General features: G+C 41.8%; 1 protein-coding gene across 1 annotated transcript in view; it reads right to left on the bottom strand.

Moving 5' to 3' along the window:
• The window catches only part of LOC119655420 (calmodulin), a 45,492-nt gene extending 25,684 nt beyond the window's left edge, over positions 1 to 19,808 (bottom strand). The window contains exon 1 of the mRNA XM_038061309.1: positions 19,454 to 19,808. Coding sequence (XP_037917237.1) covers positions 19,454 to 19,456 — 3 coding nt within the window. The 5' untranslated portion in view covers positions 19,457 to 19,808. The remainder of the gene's footprint in view (positions 1 to 19,453) is intronic.
• Positions 19,809 to 21,406: the final 1,598 nt, after the last annotated feature.

Raw genomic sequence — 21,406 nt, 5'->3', positions numbered from 1 at the left:
GTGGCGCACATGCATAGATCATACTTGCTCATATTGCATGATTTTATCATCGTTTAAGCGTTGGCTGCAGCCAAGATGGCAAAGACAACTTTCAAAAAGAGAAAAATGATCAAATACCATGGCACGATTGGAATGGGACATGACTCAGACACGAACGATGACAATATGACTCGTGAACTACATCAGCGCGGCCAAGCGTTAGTGTGTCATCATTAGCGCGAAACCGATTCGCATTCATACGTTCCCTTTTAGATGAACGAATAAGCGTGCAAGATCTTATGTGGTCTTAATCGATGTTAATTGTGATGACAGTAGTCATGGTATCGCGCACTTTAGTAAAATCCAGCTCAATGTTTGGTATTTCATGTACTATTGTGAAACGGTTGGTGGCCTGACGGTGTTGTATTTCGATGCATCTGAATTGTTGAATATTATGATAAGGATGGATGTTTACATAAAGCAAGCAAGATCCCCCTTGTTGCTTCAACAAAGAGAATTTCTTTGAAAATTACCGGTAACTACCAAATCCGAACCCAAATTGTTTCGGCCTTTGTATTTGAGATTACCCAAATCAGAGGCTCTATGGCAACACCGGATAACCGACTTAGGTGAGATAACAGCCCCCAGAAGTCCAACGAATGGTGAAGGAGTTGTCAGAAAAGAAACTTATCTTAGAATTCGATACCCAGACTACCTGGCCCCGAAACCTACGAACGCGGAGTGACCTAACAAAATGGCGGGGGTGACCCTCATTGCTAAGATGAGAAATGGTTCTAGTAAGGTGAAGAAATGGTTGTCGCTGTGACCACAACTAATGTTGCAACGGTTAGAAGCCAACACTTTGGTTCGTCATCCTGAACATCTGGAATGATAGATGGACGGCTGATATAACACCCGCGTATCGTGGAATGCAATAAAACGACAAATTATTATTACGTTATTCCCGATGAATCAAAGCATATTCAACAAACTACTAACCAGTGAGTCTAATCAACATTCCTATTAGAGAATGTGAGGTTTTTGTTCCGCGGCAAATGTGAAGATGCCCAAGCTCAAGGATCATCAAGAGATTTTAAGCCTTAAATGATTCACCAGACCTTACTTTACTTTACTGCGATTAAAGCGTTTGTCGTTTGGCCGTTATGAAAAATAATCGTCAATAAGGAGGCAAACGAGAGGACTGAAACTCCGGACGATATCAAGGTTGGTGACAAGGATTTGGAAAATCTCAATCGCCGGTACAAGCGGTATGAGCAAGTTCGATTTTACTACAGAAAGAAATTTAGATGCAGAAGCTTGAAAGTGCAAAGACGACTGCTCATTTAGACCCCGAAACCACCAGGAACAGAAAATGGCAAGAATTTAAAGCAGTAAGCGAGTGTGATATTGTTAAAACTAATCAGTCAATCATTGACGGTTTATTCAAGGTAAATAAAATTAAAATTTTGGCGATAACTATAACAGCAGCTTTTTTTAATGAGTAAAAGAATCTCAATAAACTCAACAATTACTCATATATCAACATATGTTCAGCACCATAGTCTAATTCGTGGACCTAATGTTGCTGAAGGGCCCACCGTTCACGCCCACATAAATTGCTAGTAACCATTTCGATTTGATAAAATAACTTCCATCATCGCATGCATTTCAATATTTACCAACTATGGCTGATCGTTTTTCTCGCTATCGGAAGGCAGCACCACTTCTTAGTATCGAGGCAGATACGGTCCCAAAAGCTTTATCAAAACTAAGTATTGTCGAATTGGTGCTCCGAAATCATAAGTATGAGAGTATGGTAGAATTTCTCCATCACTTCAAAAAATCAATTAATCACCGCGGTCCGACTCCATATAACGCCACTTTATCTCGCAAAAATTAAAGAAATGGAAATGGATTCCACACACTGATTTTTGACCCAACAACTCCATAAGTCGACTAATAATATTATTAGATCTACAATTTTACTTCTGCCATTTCTATTTTTGGCGACGTACAGCTGTTCACGTGTCCAAAAAAATTGATCATCTTTTAGAACAAAAGCTGATCAAAAAGGCTTGATATTATTAAACGTCAAAAAGAACAACGTCCGAGGAATACGGCGGATGGTGTAATTCTTCCCGTTTCAATGTTTTGAAGTATGCCTTGATTACTTCCTGTTTCGGTCGAAACGCCTCACCGTGGAGCCCCTGTGCAAAACAAGGATGACATACTTTACTTAGGTTCACAGCAAAGGAAATTAAGAGATCTGAGCTACATTCCAGGGGAGAATCCTCCATCCTTCCGTACCAATATAATGAAGAAATTATGAGCAATATCGCGACCGTTTGGTTGTGGGTAAAATCAATGGGCTGCGATGGATGAATGACCCTATCCACATGAGTAAAGATCCAGGAATATATAAAGTAGAAAAAGAAGACGTGGCAGACACTGTATTAGATGAAGAGATTGCGCAAGACAGGACGACCCGAGAGGAGGTGCCAGAGATATTAAAATCGGTGAAGCTCAGCGCAAAACCGGAATGTTTGGCAGGTCTAAACAAAAAACCAGTTGCTGCGCGGCTGATGATCATGATGACCACTTTCACAACATGGGATCGAGCATTGCTACGCTGCAAAATTACTATTTTATTGCAACCATGGCTTTTTTAATGTCAATCAGACGCATAAATGAAATCGAATCCGACCGACTATGATTGTTTCACTTAGGTTTCTTTCTGCCTTCTCAGAACATTGTGACCAAGCTAACCATCCACCGTCTGCTACTGAAGAAACGCATGCAATTATGGTTTTACCAGCTAACGAGCATGACTTTTTTGTCTCCAATCAAGATAAGATATTAATTCATAATTCCGGTTTTGCCTTTCAATCAACTGTGCATAAGGAAACAAATGCCGTTTAACACCTCTTGGCTCCAACTCGCAAAGCATCCAATTTTCTTACTTGTGAATTATTTCTATGACTTTGAAGCATTTTGAAAAGTGTGGCTGAGCTGCTACGAATGGTCATTCTTATTTCTATACGAGTCTTAGACAAATAGTACCACCACCACCCATTTTTGAAGTCCTCTCTTTTGAAGCGTTGGAACTACTCAGGATAGTTTCTTTCACTCTTAGCGGCTATATTGAAAGCATTTGAGAATACTCAACGAACCTCAGACACAGATTTCTTCATATTGGAAAGTAGATCTTAGCACGCGACTAGACAAAGATGATGGTGCTTAGTTCGCAGAACATTCTATTATTCCAGTGTTTAAAGTGTTTCAATTTACTGAAGTGCTCTTCATCGACGACATTATAGACACTGCCCCCCAACGGGCTTCACCGGACTACTCTAATACAACAAGTTACCTAGGCGCTGCGAGTCCCCCAAATTCAAACAAACAAAACTCTAAGAAATTTTGTTAGAATCCCAATAATTCGTAGGCTCAAGGAGCTGAAGATTTGATACGAAATGCCAGGATTACCAATTACCGGGAATGCAAAATAAAGAAAATTAACTCTGGGGATCGGACGGGTTAATGGAGCACAAACCAAATTGTTCGATGGAGAACGAGCGAAGTTGCTCGATGAGGGACGACAACTGTTCTTGGGAATCCTTCCGAGAATAACCCAACTTTTACGAATCAATCACAATGGAAAGGAGCCTTTTCTTAAGGCAGACTGTTGGTGATGGATCGTGCGTGACATGTACATGAACAGCAACGTGTATTGCCATGGAAATACTGGAATTATATCTCGCGCTCTATATGAGAGGGTTCAGCCTTCAGAGGTTGAGAGCTGACCTCGGTCTTGACGTTTTCAGTTTGGTTTTCCTTTGATAAATTTCCTGTCGCCTACTTCAAAGCATTTAAATCACCAACGAGATTGCGTCATTTTTTTAAAAAAAGGATTACTCATTACTGGAAATGAGATTTGCGTTATGAGTAACACACGCCACTCGTACATCAAGCGAATGAAGACCAAAAAAACGCGCGATTTCCAGTAAAAAGGCAGTGCTCACAGTTTTTATCGATTACAACTGTGTTTTGCTAAATCTAGACATACTAAACACAGAATATAGAAAATGTTTCCAGGACCGAATCAAGCATCGACATAAGAGCGTTTCAATTACTTGCAAGGGATGTGATTTGAGCTGAGAGAGTGGCATAGCCTCTGAGCACTCAGACAGTAGTGGTAGTGTGATTGACACCTCCTTTTTAAGTATTGCATCTCCGTTAAGGATGTGATACTTCCACACAGCTGGAGTTCACAAGCACCAAAAATGTTATTTCCGATGTGATGTTGGATCCTGTTTCCTCGATACAGGATTCTGAACAGCTAGTGATCCAGGACCGGTCAGGGAGCCCACAATGTTTTTTTGCTTTTCGACAGGATAAACTTTGCAGTATATCTATTTGCTTGGAAAGGTAATAGTTCCGTCTGTTTAGCGACATTTAGGCTCTGCAATTTGTCCTCATAGGAGGCAAAAATATTAATTTTAATGGGAAATAATGAACTTTCTCTCCCTGCCTACAATTTAGCGACTATACCGCAAAATACGACCTCATAATAAAAGAGAAAACTTTAGAATCAATCGATTGGTCAATATTCACCAATCGACTGATTTTAAAATGTTTCCTTAACAAGGACGACGTATAAGTCGATATATTGTACGTTCACAAATTGCCTCCCATTGCTAACCCATAGGAAGTTTACCGTACCGTCGAAAATCAGTATCAGGTTTATCAGCAACAACCATAAACAAATAGGAATAAATGGATTCAGACTTTCAATAACTTTCGATATCATCTAGTTCAACCAGAGTGCATCAAACATGATCTTTAATTTCATCTTGCCAGGACAATTTGCGCAAATAACAAAAGACTTTTTCAAATTTCCTGGAAAAAAAACACAACCACATTTGCCGTTTGGCTTATCATTTTACAATAAAATAAAATAATTAATGTTTCATTTTGAGTTCACAACAAATTCACTAGACGACTCTGATAAGATAGCCATCGCCGCGAATGATCGTAGAAATGATTAAACTTTTATTAAAGTACCGCGATAAGCAACAAACGCGTGGATGACGCAAACCATTTCATTGTATTTTCGAAATTTATTCAATTCATTCTCAGTTTCAAAGTCATACTCATTCTTGCGAATTTTCCCTGCAATATGTCACACAAATAATGATATGAAAACGATATGAGGCATAGGCAAAAATAAGCCATGAGTAAAAGTAGAAAAATTTAGAAAAAATATCCGATAATAAACGATAATACAATGCGATTGTAAAGCTGTTCAAGAAATTGTACAAATAATTATCTTATCAATAGTATGAGGTGTTATAAATTTCAACTTTGCAACGTAAGACATCTGCGGCAAATTAAGTCAATTAGTGTATGAATAACTGTTGCATAAATTGAAATTTAATTTGAAAATTATCACGACAATAAGAGCTTTTTCTGAATTGTATTGAAAGATATGCGGGTGGAAAAATTGTTGAAGAAACGTATTGCGTGTAGATAGGAAATGGGCACAATAGAGAGCTTATTTCAAATGCAGGCAATCACGGCGGAAATTTGTGGTTATTACTAGTATTAGCAATACAGTGCCGATTGTTTCAATACATTCAAAACTGATTTTTTTTCCGCAGGCTTATCATTCGTACAACTTCCCATGTACAGATAAGAAAATTCAAAAGTTCATTCCCATTGAAAAGAAAAATGTTAGCGAACGAGACGAAATCCCCGCAAAACCACTGTTTATCGATCTCTCACTACAACTTTGCATATATATACATGCTCCACATTGTCCTCAAAACAGGGAGATTTCTAAATCAAGTCGAAGGACTGAGAAAACTATGGCCCATAACCCATTGCTAATCCTAAGATAAACATTAAACATTGTGCCAAAGCCAAAGCTTTCAGCAGTATACTGTGTTTGGATTGTCTCCTAACTTGTGTGATAGAGCCGGCTCCTCTGGATTAGGTTTGCCAGTTTTACCAGTTTTAGGCGACACTAGCACAGTGACAATCTAATCGCAATCGAGTATGAGAAACTATTCAAAATAATAAACAACTTGTTGTTTCTTTTTCGCTGGTGTAGATATTTATTCTTGCAAATACCGATATTCCGGGAACCACTTGTTCCCTTCATCAGTGCTAACAAGTCTTGTTCTGGGTTTAGATCTCCAGGGCAGCCGGTAGAGTTTACAAAAGAGGCCCCACCTTACATCTCTTTGAAATTGGGTTTTCTTACAGAAGGGTCATATTCTTGCAGATGGTGAGCCGAGCAAGTAGATTCCACCCCTCACGTTGTTCGGACACAGGTTTGCCAAGAGCGGAACCGCGCCTGACCATTACGTCGGCCTGCCGTCTGGACTGTTTAGTCAGTCCTTGCACTTCGCATAAATCAGAAGCAGTAACCTAATAATCAGATAGTTCAGTTTGTGAAAGGCCAATAGGGCATTCCTCTCGACGCTTAAAAAGGGCGAAAACCCTAGAAGGTTTTCTGTCGGATGTGGAGTAGCCATTAAATTGACTACCGCGCGCAAAGTAAGGATAAGTTGGGCCATAAACAGACTTAGGGAACAGATATCTGCTTCAGCTGCCTGGATTTGGCTCACTTTTTGAGTAGCATGAACCAATGAACATAATCGCAACATAATTCGCAAGGGTGCAGAAAGTCCACGTTGCACAGGGAGAAAAGCAAAGGTAAATGAGATCAATCTAAACCACTGGGAAATAACCTCAGGATCTGTTTCACAAACCAATCAAGAGTCAAATGTAAATGGGGTCGTAATTTGTGAACCGTACTAAATTTATGGTAACATTACTTGGATGGGAGATACACACTACACTACGATACAGGCATGTGGCAATTAAGTCCTGCAAGAAACAATTTCCATGAACAGCCTTTCTTCCTAATAGAATAATAGAGATGTTAGACAGTTTGGTATCAAAACACTGGAAATCATCGCTTGAGAAGTGGAAAATGGGTGACAAACACTAAGGGGCAAATTTTAATGGAAAGACTTGCGGAACTAGACAACATATTATCCAACGTTAGAAATGTGCCGCCTTTCCGAGGTAGAGATTTCTATCGTCCACCTAACATGCTTCAGTACCACTTCAGTGGGAGGAATGGTCTTAGGAGTGAGTGATCACTACACCCTCAGTTACCACAAGGATAACTTTTCGACATTGGAAACGGGAGAAGCGAAACGGAAGGTGCATTCAAGGTAAAAAAAAGCTACGATAGTTGGCTGGTCTCCCATTATTTTCCAGAATTCCTGGCAACCTTCAAAGATCACAGCTCGAATCGAACAGAGTTAGAGACGTTGACTCGGCTGTGTCAGCATGTAACTGAGGCATGCGACGCTTCAATGCCTCGCCGGCATTTGTACCATAACCGAAAAACGAAACTAATGAAGTTGGGATCCTCATGCCTCCGAGCGAGGAGACATTGCCAGGTAAGAGGCAAGCCAAAACGTCGAAGGTTGAAGGAAGGATATTGGAATCTGCGAAATATAATAACTTAAAGTAGACCATAATGAAAAGGAAATGAGATAGCTAAAAGCAACAGTATTTCCCCCACAGGGTTGTAATGGACAAGATACAAAGATATGTTGAAATAATTGCAACCCGGACTTCAGCTATTTAACAAGACATTTTGACCTTCGGGTTTACCGGAGATCAGCAGAAAATCTATGAAATTGGAGACAAGGCTCCGGGATTGGATAGGATTCTGAACAAAATTCTCAAGTTGGTTTTTAAGGCCAAGCCTGAGTGGTTCATAAGTATATTTGAATCATAGACAATGGAAGCAACATTTGCCGCCCGGTGAAAAAAGTGAAAAATGGTTTCGTTACCAAAGACCCCAAGACGTGTCTTCTTCATATCGCACTATCTGTTGCTGAAGCCGGTACAGCAGCGTTTTCGCTAAATTACCTATCACCCAAAATGAGGCAAGTTGTTCAATTACATTCATTAATGATCAGATACAGAAGTGAAACCAATCCAGATTGAAATCTCAAACAAATAGAAACGAAAAAGCCATTAAGGACATCTTTCCTTTGCGAATTACATCCCTCTATGATCGCTGGAGCACAGAGTGAATATAGGAAGGTGTCACATTTGGCAAGAAACTGTAAATATCTAACCTACTGATCAAGAAAATCAATGGTTGAAATAACAATACTTATAATATGGTTCTAATTCTTGAAATAAAGCTCCCACATCAAAACACCAGTTTCACTTTTTAAACGTCAATAAAGCAATCCTAAAACGCATTACCTCAAAAACCCCGTTTTCCTCATTCGCACTAAAATTATTCGGTTTAAACCACGTGAAAAAGATTGATGCCATGACATTGCATGTCCATTTGAAACCAGTAAAATTGAACAGATGAAATCTGAAAGAAAAACGAGTCCATCGATTCATACTAAAAATAGGAAATCTATTTTAAGCCGGGAACTCCGCTACGTGCTCGAATAAGAGATATGAAACCGATATAACAAGAGAATCTAATATGTAGTAAGGATAGAATCAAAATAAAGAGAGCTAGCTCAAAGTATTTCGACGTTACCGTACATCGTCTGTCGGCTAATTACCACACCACAATGGTGGGATGCTGCTAACATTGAAATTATTAGGTAAATTCGAGCAGGCTCTATGGGGGAGTTGTGAATGTTTGGAAAAAATATATTTGTGCGAAATGAAATAGTGCACATTTCACAGGTCCCAACAAAAAAAAATTGACAACTTCGCGAGGAACATGCCACCAAGCGAGAGGAGTGGTTGATCTTGGCGGGCAAGTTTTATTTCAGCTGTCGATATTTGATGAATGCTTTTCGGTCTTTAGTTAGACATAATAACGAGCTGGCTGGCTCGCTTTGAAACATTGTATATATGAAAGAGTGCTTGAGTTGCGAACGTGTAAGACACATTGCACATGGTTGAGCTTGTTATTTTTGCACAGGTTTGGAGAAGTACTAACAGAGGAGAATCTTTCCTTCTTTTGAGCAAAAGTATAGTGTCTACTTCCTGGATAAGTCTTGGTTTGCCATCAATCAGCCTTTTTGTCCCTTCCTGTTTTCTTCTGGGTTTATTATTGAGGGTACTGCTTTCTTTTATTATTGCTACTGATGTAGGTATAAGATCAGGAATGAAGCGTAGCATCGTTTCACCCCCACACCTTCAAAATTATCAGAAAGTTATTGTTTACAACCGTTAAAAGTTAAGTTAAAATGGATCACTTTGAACGAAGATGAAAAATTGATTAGAATTTCTTTTATATAATTAGAAACTTCGCTCGGTTCTGGTGTAGTAGAAGCCAAAAATATAACTAAACAAAACTTTTGAAACAATAGCACCGGAACCCATTTTAATAATTTACAATGTAACGTGGAGAACACATTAACCAAACAAAATTGTAAAAGTCCCAAACAAGTTGTTGGCATCAAAAATGCAAGAACTTTTTCATGTGAAACGGACCACCTTCTTTCACGTCCATTCATTAGAGCAAAAAGCGAAAACATTGTATTGAAACTGCCCCTTCTGTCCCCAAACTCAGCGTCCAAGGAAACTACATTTCAGTCAGGCGCCCCAATAGTCGCTACCGAGAAACGTTAGAGCTCTGGTCACTAACCTAGCAAACCCACTGGAAGCCATCATTTCAACATCGTCGCACGTCCAACAATACCATAAACCCAAGCCAGTTGGAAGCTATGCACCATCCTAAAAAGGTTCCAGGTCCAAACCGGCGACAATGAATCAACGACAAAAATACGTTACTAATCATAAGCTTTTTATGACAATGGCATAACGCTTTCTCATAAAACATTATTTATCATGGCTCTGGAATATCTACCGGAAAAAAAAACAGAAAAAAACGTGCAGATAAAATTCTTGCGGTAAAAACTCAACAGTCGTCATCGAGCTCAGACTTTCGGCCCAAATCGTTCTTGTTGCTAGCGTGCTTACTAGGAAAATTTCACGGTAATTCCAAACTTCAGTTCAAGCAATAAGCAACAGCAGTTTGTAGAAAACTTAGTCTACACCCAAGGCCAATACATAGAAAACAACATAACATTAACACATACATATCTCATTATTGCGTGTTGCTCATACACAGAGTTTGTTGGCACAGTAATTATCGATAACAATAAAAAACGATAAGATTTCTATGCGGTAGCGGCGGTGGTGGTCTTCTTTTGGAAAAAAAGACCCTGACTTGCGGACAACTAATTCTATGCGAAATCAATTTCTTGATAACTGATAAGAACCATTTGACTTGTTTGCATAATTCGGTAATGGAACTGCTACTCATAATCATATGGCAGCGAAAGGCCAAAAGTTATGAGCATACCAAATTCGTAGGAGTGATAAGGCGTACGACTCACATCTAATTTCATTGTCATTCAAATTTGTCTGTGCTATTTTAACTCTACATTTTCTGGTATCGCCTTTCACTTGAATTTAGTTAACTCATAGGCAATTCTACCGTAGGAATACTTTTGCTTTCGTAGAAAGTTTCTTATTCACAACTGTCGCAATAATAAGAACCGAACGCCATCCCATTGTGGATGGAGATTGCTCAAACCTTCCCTGAATCTGGTTCAGAAAAACGATGCTAAGGATCGTGCATGGTTGAACAAACTCCCGATTTTGGAGATCTTACGTAATCTCAACAACTCCAAGGGAATTTCAAGTGCAATTTTATAAATATTGACATTTCCCTAACAATATCACAGAAATTTAAACGCGTAGCCCTTCCGGTCCAACGATAATTGCAAATTCTCCGAATAGCTTAACCGCAACGTTTCGAGTTTTGAAACTCAATCCCAACTCTTCCGGAAAAATATCTCGGAATGTGGTGTTTAATTAAATATGAAACCAAATATTGTCGCGCTTCGCATAGCTATTTCAATCCTACAGCATCTCCTGACTTTGCATTAGTTCAGAATTAGTTTGGTTCTTTTGTAAGATTACGTTATCAGCGCTCAAAATCATGGAAAATATTATTTTCTTGATATACATCCGCAACTGTTGCAGGGAATTTTATTGAAAACAAATGCGAACTATTAGGAATTAGCGAGATAAGGCCCGGAAATGAATTAGTGCTCATGTGACATGACAAATTGAGAAAATGACGAAAAATCTAAAATCTACAAACCGGAAACTGAAAACTTGCGCTTCAGTTTTGTATAAGTCTTTGAGGAACGAAAATCAATCTTTTCTTCAAAATTAGTTCTACTTATTGGGTTGAGCAAACTTCTAGAGTGATTCGCTAGCAGTTTACACTTTAGTACGACAGAATATTCACTTCCATGTGAAACAGACACTCTGCGTTGACAAAGATTCGATCAATTTAGACAGAAATCACAAATTTAACATCCTACAAGCTTTGCTAAAGGTAGCCTGATTTGCACGAAAATTTCTAATGTCGTGTATGGTTGATTTCTTCGACCCTAGATGACGCTAAGCAAATTTTCAAGATATGCTACGATACTATTATTTTTTTTATGTAAATAACGGAGCGGGATGATGTATGAAGGGGTTTTCCTGTGCGATGGTTTCCAGAAATCTATTTTTTCTTTTATAAATATTTTGACAGCAGAATATGTTCAGATATACTGCAGAAATTTCAGACCGAAATCAAAATACTTACTAAGTTCAGCAAATAGAAAGCACGCGCCATGCAAATACGCATACAAAGTGAAAAGGTTAAACGTTTCTTTCCCCAAAACCACAGTTTTCAAACTGTTGAAAAGCACAACTAAAATTCGGTTGAACCGATGTTTGAAAATATCTTTTCTAGTTATCATTTTAAGATATTAACTATTCAATTATCTATTGATCCAAAGATCTAGTTCTTAAAATCATGTCTAGTCAGCGGAAAAATCTCCTGATTTGATGTTCGAATGATTGAAACTTAGCTCCAACACATCGAATGCGACCAAAACGAGCGATCACAAACGTTTCCAATCCAAAGGATTTGTCGAATGTAGCTTGTGAAATTTCAGCATGCCCAGACAAGTGAATATGACAAACAACGCTCTGGACGACCGTTTACGATAAACGGAAGGCGCTTGATTGAGGCTTTCAAAACGAATCCAATGCAAACACGTGCATCCATTGGTTACTGAACCCCGCCCCTGCCCGTCATTTGCATAAAATTGACGGAAATGCGAAAAATAATGTCTTGCTTCGACTGTAAAAGTTACTGCATAGGTTCAAGCGAGTGCATCGCAATGTTAATTGTGATGAAAAATGAGTCCAACTTCAAATTGTATAGTGGATGGGACTTCGAGAGCATTTGACAAACATCCGCTATAAGTGATGAGTCAGACGTGATCTGAACGTTAAGTATCTGACAGAAATTGACCATCCCCGAAAAACTTTTCCCATTTTTTCATTCGATCTCCTCAAGCCAACAAAATGCTTCAGGTTACTCATCCCACTATCAACAAGATCCCTACCAAGCAAAGCCTCATACGAAGATCCTCTCCAAGCGATAATCAACCGGCTCGACACGCTCCAAACTAGTTTCTCTTACTCAAGAATACGGAGCCAAAGCAGATAATGGTCTAATTTCCAAGATTGTTCACCTTCGGCATCCCAGAAATCTTACTACTATCGACGTTTTCGAATCGTGCCACAAAGTGTCAAACGCCTTGCGATTAGAACAGGCCCTCGAGTAACAAACCAAGAAAACTGAAGCAATATTTCTGAGCATAAGCGATCGGGGATGACGTTGCAAAGAAACGCTTGAATTCCAAGCACTAAATTACACGACCCTAGTCGACTCTGGTGTAGATGTTTCTGTTTTACTCGAGAAGTCTGAGAACGCAAAAAAGGAGCCAGAAACTGGTGCACTTCTCACCGTCAACGAGAAATATATCGAAACCCATAATAAACGTAGTCGACGCATCCTTCTCCAGCCGACGTAGCCGTAACGATTCTTGTGCCACAAACAAAGAAAAAAGACAGAAAAGGCGGCAGGCAGAATGACAGGGATTTTCGCCCGCGGTAATGACTTTCCCAGTAGAATCCCTACATTCTGTTGAATCGATCGCACCCAACCCTACTAGAATTTCTCCCACGTTCAGCGCAGCTTTCTAAAGTTACTCACGATTTTTCAGCCTCGTTACAAAGGTTTTCAGTGTTTTTCAATATGGATTTGTGCCGTATACTTCAGCAAATTCTAGTCGCAGCAGCGAAATAGCAAACATCGCCTTTTAGACTTTACGAATTACAAAGTAACGATGTTTGGACTTCGCAACGTTGCTCAAGCATTCCAAAGCTACATTGGCACATGCTTGTGAGATTCGACTTCGTTTTCAAATTCATCGATGACATCCTAATTGTCTCGAAAGGATGTGAGAAGCATGAGCAGCATCTGAGAACGGTATTCCAGCGTCTACGGGATTTTAAAATGTCTATCAATGTGACAAAGTGCGTATTTGGAGCTTCTGAAATCGACTACTTAGAACACTCTTATTTCAAAAGGAATCGGAACGCGTCAATGCTATTCGAGAATTTCTCGGCATGGTTAACTTCCACTGGCCGAACGACGCCAAAAACCACTTCACGCTTAATTCCGCAAACAGATCCTCCGGGAACTCTTCTGAAACATATGCTCTCTCAGTGGATCATCCCGGTTCCAATGGTACCAGGTAACCTTCTTTGAGGCTTCCTCGCAAGAGCCACTCCAGATGAGCGCCATTGCAGACTTGGGTCTGATTGTCCTTCTCGAATACGTCGGACTTTTGTCGCACACTAACAGTACAGATACATATGCCCAAAGAGCTCATTTTCCGTGTTTGTGTGTGATAAAAGTTCATTCATAAAAACTAAAGGCAACGCCGAACAACCACTCGACTTGTTAGAAAATAGCGCATGTTGAAATAATTATGTCACCACCTGTGTAAATTCTGGTTGATACATCATCTTAGTAAATTAAAGAGGATTTTTTTACACGCTCGCTACACCATCTGATTAAATTTGACCTGGACTGATTCATTCAAACCGTACGCTCAATGGGGTAAATGTTTTCTTCTTTGTGGATACCACCTTTTTGACATTCGTGTGAAGTTTAAACAAAAAACGTTCATTAGGATGGATTCAATAGCCATTTGTTTACGACACAAAAAGTTCGTTTGCCAATTCTTCTTTTATGGAAAAAAAATTGAGCAACGAGTTTCCATGAAATTCTGTGTTTCCAATCGAATTACGGGATCGTTGATATTGTTGCGGAAGGGTTTCGGGAGTCCATCTTAAACGCAAATATTTGGGTGGCATAAAGCATTCACCGAGGGTCGTGTGGCCGTAGAATACGAGTCGTCTACCCGCCACTATTGACTGTGTTAAGTGAAGGGAATTTTGTTGTAAAACCTTAAGACAGCAGATACTCTCAGTATCTCTTATTGATCGATTCGACGCATTGTGGTTAATGTTTTAAATATAAAACGCGTCGCTACTAGACTTGTTCCGAAAGACATGAATTTTTTTTAAAAAAAAAAACGTCAATAAGAGACCTTAAAAGAAAAATGTCTTCTAATGAATAAATTGAAATTTTGAGGAAACACGAAATAAAACTCATCGGTCCACTACCAAACTCGTCAGATTTGGTTTCGTGAAACTTTCTCCTGCTCCTGAAACTCGTAATATTTGCTCCACCGTATGCGCCATGAGCCCATTGCGGCCATAAAAACAAATTCGCTCAACGAACTGAAGGTTATTCTAGCCGAACCAATGCAATGAAAGTTAGATTAACTTTTGGCATGCTTGTATTTACTCAAACGGAGCCTATTTTGAAAGCAATGATTAAGACTTGTATTCAAATACATAAAAATGTTTTTAATCGGATAGTATTCTGTGCATACTGACAGCAGCGAGACAAGCACAAAGACGAACGCGAACCGAGATTCCAAAAAACTGTTTGCAGTTAAAAAATAACATCGAGCTTTGAACTGTAGCAGAACGATTTTGGAAGGCGGTCCGTGTTGAAAGGTGTGAAAAGCTTTTGGACTCAATGAAGCATCTTTGCGAGGCAGCTATTAAGGTGAATGGACATATCGTTATTATTGTATATCCAAGCACTATTTCGCTCCTTTCTAAACCTTACATAATGAACGCCACTTTATTTAATAGAAATTAAGATTTTCTATATAAATTTATTTTCGTTTTACCTTTGCTACACATTTTGGCTTCATTTTATCATTATATTCTAGTTTTAATCAAACTTTGAAATTCATGTCTGGCCCTTTCATAGATCATGAAGTCGGCACTGCCATTTTTTTACCGCCACTGTTTGTTTTACGTTTGGCTTTATCTGACACTGAAAGTGTACTCGGCAATTTTTGCAGTATCTAATTACATTGAGCAAGACAGTTACAATAAATGCAATAAATGTATCTATGTAATCAAATTTCGGATAACGAAACGATCGGGATGATAAAGAAAACCTTTGCGGACTGCTTTGTCACAAAGGAATGTTTTCAAGTGTTGTTCAGTTCAAACAATTTCGTAAAAGTGTTGGAGAAGAGGAGAGTTTCGGACGACCATTAACCCCTACCGATGAACAACACGTCGAAAAACTCAAAGACCCTTTGCTTGTCAATCATCGAAGGTTGCTATAGACCACACTGTTGATATTTTGAAAGATATTTTAGGCCTGAAACACGTAAAGTTTCAACTAGTGCCCAACCAAATCAATTTTTTTTCGAAAAAGAGCATCCCATTGAAATCTCTGGAAAAATGTTTGCTGACTATCTTCTACTGGTCACGAAACGGTTTATTACAGGAGATGAGACTTGGATACCAAAAAAATTGCGCCAAAGTCGATCGAAAATCAAGGTCATGTTGACAGTTTTCTACGATTATCATGCTGTTGTCTTCTCAGACTACCTTCCGTTGACCAAGTAAGAATCGTGCTCTGAAAGCCATCCTGGATGACAATCCTTATTTCGAGGATTAGGAAATACTTTGGCTAATTGTATTGGGTATGGAGAGGATTACTTTGAATGCGGCGAAATAGATTTAAAAAATAAATACATTTTGAAATAAATGAAAATTGGTCTTACTTTTTGGACACAACTTCTCTCATCGTGCATGCTGCATACTGGCAGGAGCCTTTGATCTTTTTTAGTGATTTAATATTGAAAAAAATGATCAAAGAATCTGCATTGTAATATTGCTGTTTCAAGATGTAATTCCGAAATTGAAGGACTTCCTGATATTTCTGAAACTGAAGAGGAGCCAATATCCCTCAAATTGGACACATACCCAATAAGGAGGCAACCAGCACAATCGTCACAAAATAGTCTCTCCGAAATTAATGTCCACACCATTGTTAGAAAAACTCCTTAACAAATTGCCCAAGGTCCTAATATCGATTTGCTCTGAAAATCATAAGTAAACCAAATACTCAAAATAAGCAGAATCCAAGCCTACTAAGTTAGACTTTTAACACACGTCCCTTACCCAAAACCCAACCAGAAAGGAAATGTTTTTCACTACGGCCTTAAGAGCGTTAAATGCTTAAGTCTCTCTTGAATCCTTTCCTCTGTTTACAAATCAACTATAGGATTGAAAGCACAAATATTCTTCATAGTTTTCTTTCCCAGCGTCACGGTCGAAGGAAGTCAAAGCCATTAAAACTTCTCGCATCTGCTTTTAAGTTGATTTTCCCAAACAATCACACGTGGAACCCATTACTAAGGAAGTGTTCGTTCGAAGCGTCCTCGATTAATACCCCTGCGCCTTTGTGTAGCCAGCGTTCATCAATATTTTGTTGCTCTGCTTTTTATAAATACTCAAAGTTTAAAAAAGAAAACTTCTTGATCCCTAGATTTCCAAAGCTTTTTCCATATATTTTCCTCTACAAATTTAATTTGAAACTGGAAGTAAGAAGTACCGTTTAGGAATTAATCTAATCAAATTTTCCAAGTGTGTGAAGTGCAGCACATTGCCAAGAGATTGATTTAACCGCCCACATACCAATTTGTCCCAAAATCGGCTATTGTTAGAAATATTGATTCGTTGGGCACGAAGGACTATGCATGAAGCGTGTGGATAAGTTGTCGTGTCATAATTAGTTTCTACGACTTCATTTTTCAACAACTGCCCAGAACAGACTCGAAAAGTTGATTTAATTTCGCCCCCTCTCTTAATAGTAGTCAAGCCCCCGATTCGTGCAATATGATGGCAATCCTTGGAAGGGATTTTGAGCGCAGTTGTAGGAGAACCTCTTATGGAACCAGGAAATGATGTACTTACCGACCATAGAGAGAGGTTCAACCAGTCGCCAAGACTTCTAATGAGAAGGGCAACCAATTATTGAGAAGTCAATTCCTGATAGGCAGTGTTGGGTTTGAAACCACTTGAAAGTGCTCAGATTGCAAAATGAATTCTCGACATATCGAAGACCACCCGAATAGAACTGAATTTAGAAATAATTATCGGAAAAAACGCATCCATTGAAGCTTTCAACGAGGTACCTTCCTCAAATGAATAAGGACTAAGTCGCCCAACGAAATCAACGTCAAAATAGAATCCTCCCAGTGAGTTTGGCTTAATCTGCTTCTATTGCCCACACCTGCTCCTGCTGTATTTTCAGAGTTCCTCAATTAATGTGCGCAAAGTTACAATTAGATTACCCGAGAAAATGCAGTAAAATTTCTATTAGAACAGACACTTCCGAATCATTGATTTGATTAGCAAAGCTGGTGTGAAAGATTCCCTCCAAGTGGTAGCTATGAAGGACGGACGGTGCGCCAGCAAAACGCAACTACATAATTGACACCATCGCGCTTCAACCGAAGCCTTACAACATGCAAATGCTGTGCCGCAATGTCGCCTCTGCTACTCCCGATGACAACTCCTCAGTAGCTGACTTCGCCTGAACGTTCGCGACCGTCTCCTTGTTTGGCGTGAAATGGTCGTAAGCCGCAAAAGCACCCAGCCCAGTTGGCTGACATAGTGAAAAACAGATTTCCCTCGCGCGAACTTTATTCGATTTGTGCTTCTCGGCCGCACATTGCGCAAAAGTTAGGCAACACAAGGATCGACCGAGCGCCTCTCCGTTAACCGCAATTGCGCATACTGCAGCAGACCTTGAAAGTTCCAGATAGCAGTGCTGCCTCGCAAAAAATCATTTCGGTAGTTTATTGTATTTTCTTGTCACTGCCGTTATCAGCCCAACGCACATCCGCATATTTGCTGGAGAAATGAGGCGTCGATAAATTGGCGTGACATCATGCCTCGCGGCGTTCGTTACTCCTCAACTCCATGTTTGAATAGAGATTTCGTTTTGGGGAAATTCTGCTCGACGGGGATTACGTTTTGATCTAGCAGCGAATGCACGCTACTTACTCGAGTCGTGTAAAAGCGGCGGCTCGCGCAAGAGTTCAAGGATGCCTGCAACGCAACATAACCCCGAAATCCTTATCGCCAGCGACTTTACTACACAACCCTCCAATCAAGGTTCCGGTTGTACGCCACGAAACCAACGGGAGCCTCATCCGCATTATGCGCATGACATGCCGATAAAAAATCCAGGGCAAATCTACCTCGAATTCAATCGAATCTCGCTGCCACCTTCGAGGCAAACTTCTAACCCCAAATTAGCAATTTCCACAATTTGACGTGCAACATCGAAAACGAAACGGCATGAAGGCAAGAATGTAGCGGCGGCACGAGAATCGTCCAACAGCACCAACTTCTTCCGCCATTCTCGACAGAACCCGTGACACCTGAAATACCAGAAACTAGACATGAATCAGCCGCCAGCTGCCCGCGCGGAGGTTCCTCAACCCAAATCTCCAGATCGCTCGCGAGCGCCCCTTCCGAACGTGGCACCCTTGCCCGGGCTGCTCGCACCGTTCCAGTCCACTCGTTCCACATCCGCGATCGCAATCCGCCGATGATTTGACAATTGCCCGCGACGGCCAACGGACCGCACCGAACCAATTTCAAACTCGCCCAGCTCGAAAAATAACCGCAATGCGGCAAAACTTCGAGAAAACGAAGAGGCGCTCGTCGCTCGGCGACAGGTAACGAATGGGGAAAACAAAAGTCAAAATGCACAGCCATTTTGAGCAAAACTGTACGGGAACGTGCGAGAAGTGCGCGAGCGTGGGCCAGGACACCAGCCCAATTCGCCGCGGCTCGGCCAATTGGAGTCGCAAAACTCCAACTGGAACGCTCGACCGCGGGCCAGGCCGCCATGTCAGCGCGAGCGGCTCCGCTCGAAAAAGCATAGCAACGACACTCGCCCCGCGGCCGGGCGCGCTGTCCTCTACAAGCCCTGTCGCGGTCGTTGCTGACAGCAAAATCCAGAAACCGCACGACCCAGCGAAATCGATCGATTTCGTCAACCACACCAACACGTCAACGCACCACACGGACCCGGACCCACGACGCCCGAAAACACGCAAAAATCCAACAAATTCGTATGCATATTTACCATTGTAGCTTCTAAGGTGCTTGCGGGACTCTCTAAAAATCGCTAATCGCCAAACTTCTGTTCCGCTTGGGCAGGATCCCAACAAACGATCAAGAATGCTGCCCGGTCTCGAACACGACTACAAACTCACGACCAACTTCTGGAACTAAACCAGCACAAACTCCGCGATTCAGCGACGACAGCGGCGAGAATGCAATCGGCAACAGATTATATCCAAGACTGTGCGGAAGTCCACTTTTCTGCAGCTCAAAGTTTTATCTGAAATTGTGTTCTCGTCTAGAAAAACACTTCACACTCGCAGATCAGCACAAACACCCGACGGGATCGACAGTTCAATTGCAACTGAACTTTCCGAACGACGCAGCCAAGCTCGTCGCACGAAGAATGACACCACAAAAGGGAAGCCCCGAAGCCCGTACACCAGCGCAGCGCGGCTTGGTGTTCGTGCGGAGCCCGTGTACTGACGGGCAGCGCTGTGACTGGTTGCGTTCCTGCCAACCGAGCTTTCAGGGGACAGCGGCAGTGGACCGGCGCACGGCTCGCTCCAACGGTCGCCAGCGCGCCTTTCCTGCGCCGTCGACGCGCCAAACCGACGTCCGGTAACCGCCGAACCCACCCGAGCCGAGCTTCGCGATGCGATAAGCTCTTGTCGCAGTGCACTCTTTTTGCTCGCTCCTCGCGCTTTTGCTTTTCGTCGTTCTTTCGCAGTGCGCCCGGCGTCCCGCCACGCCCCTGGCTGGCCTACTTCCAGCCTCGATAACGGTCAATTCATGCATGAATTCGCGTCGCACGGTATATGCGAATCCGCTGAATTCAGCGAGCCCGTGACACTTGGATTCGTGCTTTGCGATTTTTGATAGCGCGTCGGAATCGCCGCCATGCCCCGCACGGTCGCTTTCCGACTATTTATGCGGCAAAACCCCAATGCAGGGCGTCGGCGGGGCAGCCTTGGATCGGGCCCGTACGTCCGTTGCTTTTCAATTTCAAATTCACCGTTAGGTATCCATGACACTGCGGCGGTGGGTGCGGCCAAGTTTACTCGCATTTCCCTCTGCAATCGTTGGCCCGACGATTTGCCGTTTTCGCAACCTCTCTTGCAGCTTTTGTGGCATTCGCGACGGCGGCCGTCGACGGGAGTTTGCGCGCTGATTAGCTGGCACGCACCTGCAATGCGTCAGCTTTCGCGTTCCTCGCTAGCACGGCGGAGGAAAGCTCGCGGATTGCCACCATTTCCACCTTTCGCTGGCGCGGCCTGGGGCTCTTTCGTCTCGAGCTTTGCCCCGGCCAGGTGGAGCGACACGCGGGGAGCATCTGCACACCTTGCGGGCTCTTTGTCTCGCCCCGCCGCCCCCGCGGCTCTGTGCATTGTGTCGCGCCACACAATCGCACAGCCCGCCGCGGCCCCATCCACCAGCAGCCGTGCAGTCCACAAACAACCACTTGTCGAATCGAGCTCGTTTCTCCTCCGCACTCCAAGGATAACTCCTGGCTTTGATTTTGCAATTTCCTCGAAACCCTCGCCGTGGACCCGCTCGCAATTACGCCTGGCCGCGCCCCGGTCCCTCTCCCCCGCATTCCTGGGCTTGCATTCAATGAAATACGCTCCCAGAATAATAATTGACGTTGGCACCTCGCGCTCAGGAAAAAGGGAAGAGTGCGAACGAGTTAATTTCCATCTGAGCCGCTGTCGGATTTGGAGCGACTTCCAACTGAAGTTTTCCTGAAGAGGTTCCTCGCACTTGACACTTCGCTTCCCGGCTCGGGGGATTTGCATTTTGCGCTTTTCGAGGATAATGGAAGTGCACCGAATGGAATTATGTAGTTCCCTGATGGTGGCCCAAGCGAGCGGCTTACGAAATTCGCTTTCGAATATGGGATTAAGTGGGACTTGTGGTCGAGCGCTTACGTTGTGTTATAGACCAAATTTCCAGGGCCCTACTATGTACTTCGGAA

The sequence above is a fragment of the Hermetia illucens genome, chromosome 4 (assembly GCF_905115235.1).
Source record: "Hermetia illucens chromosome 4, iHerIll2.2.curated.20191125, whole genome shotgun sequence".
Classification (NCBI taxonomy): Eukaryota; Metazoa; Arthropoda; class Insecta; order Diptera; family Stratiomyidae; genus Hermetia; species Hermetia illucens.
This window is presented reverse-complemented; position numbering and strand designations above follow the sequence as displayed.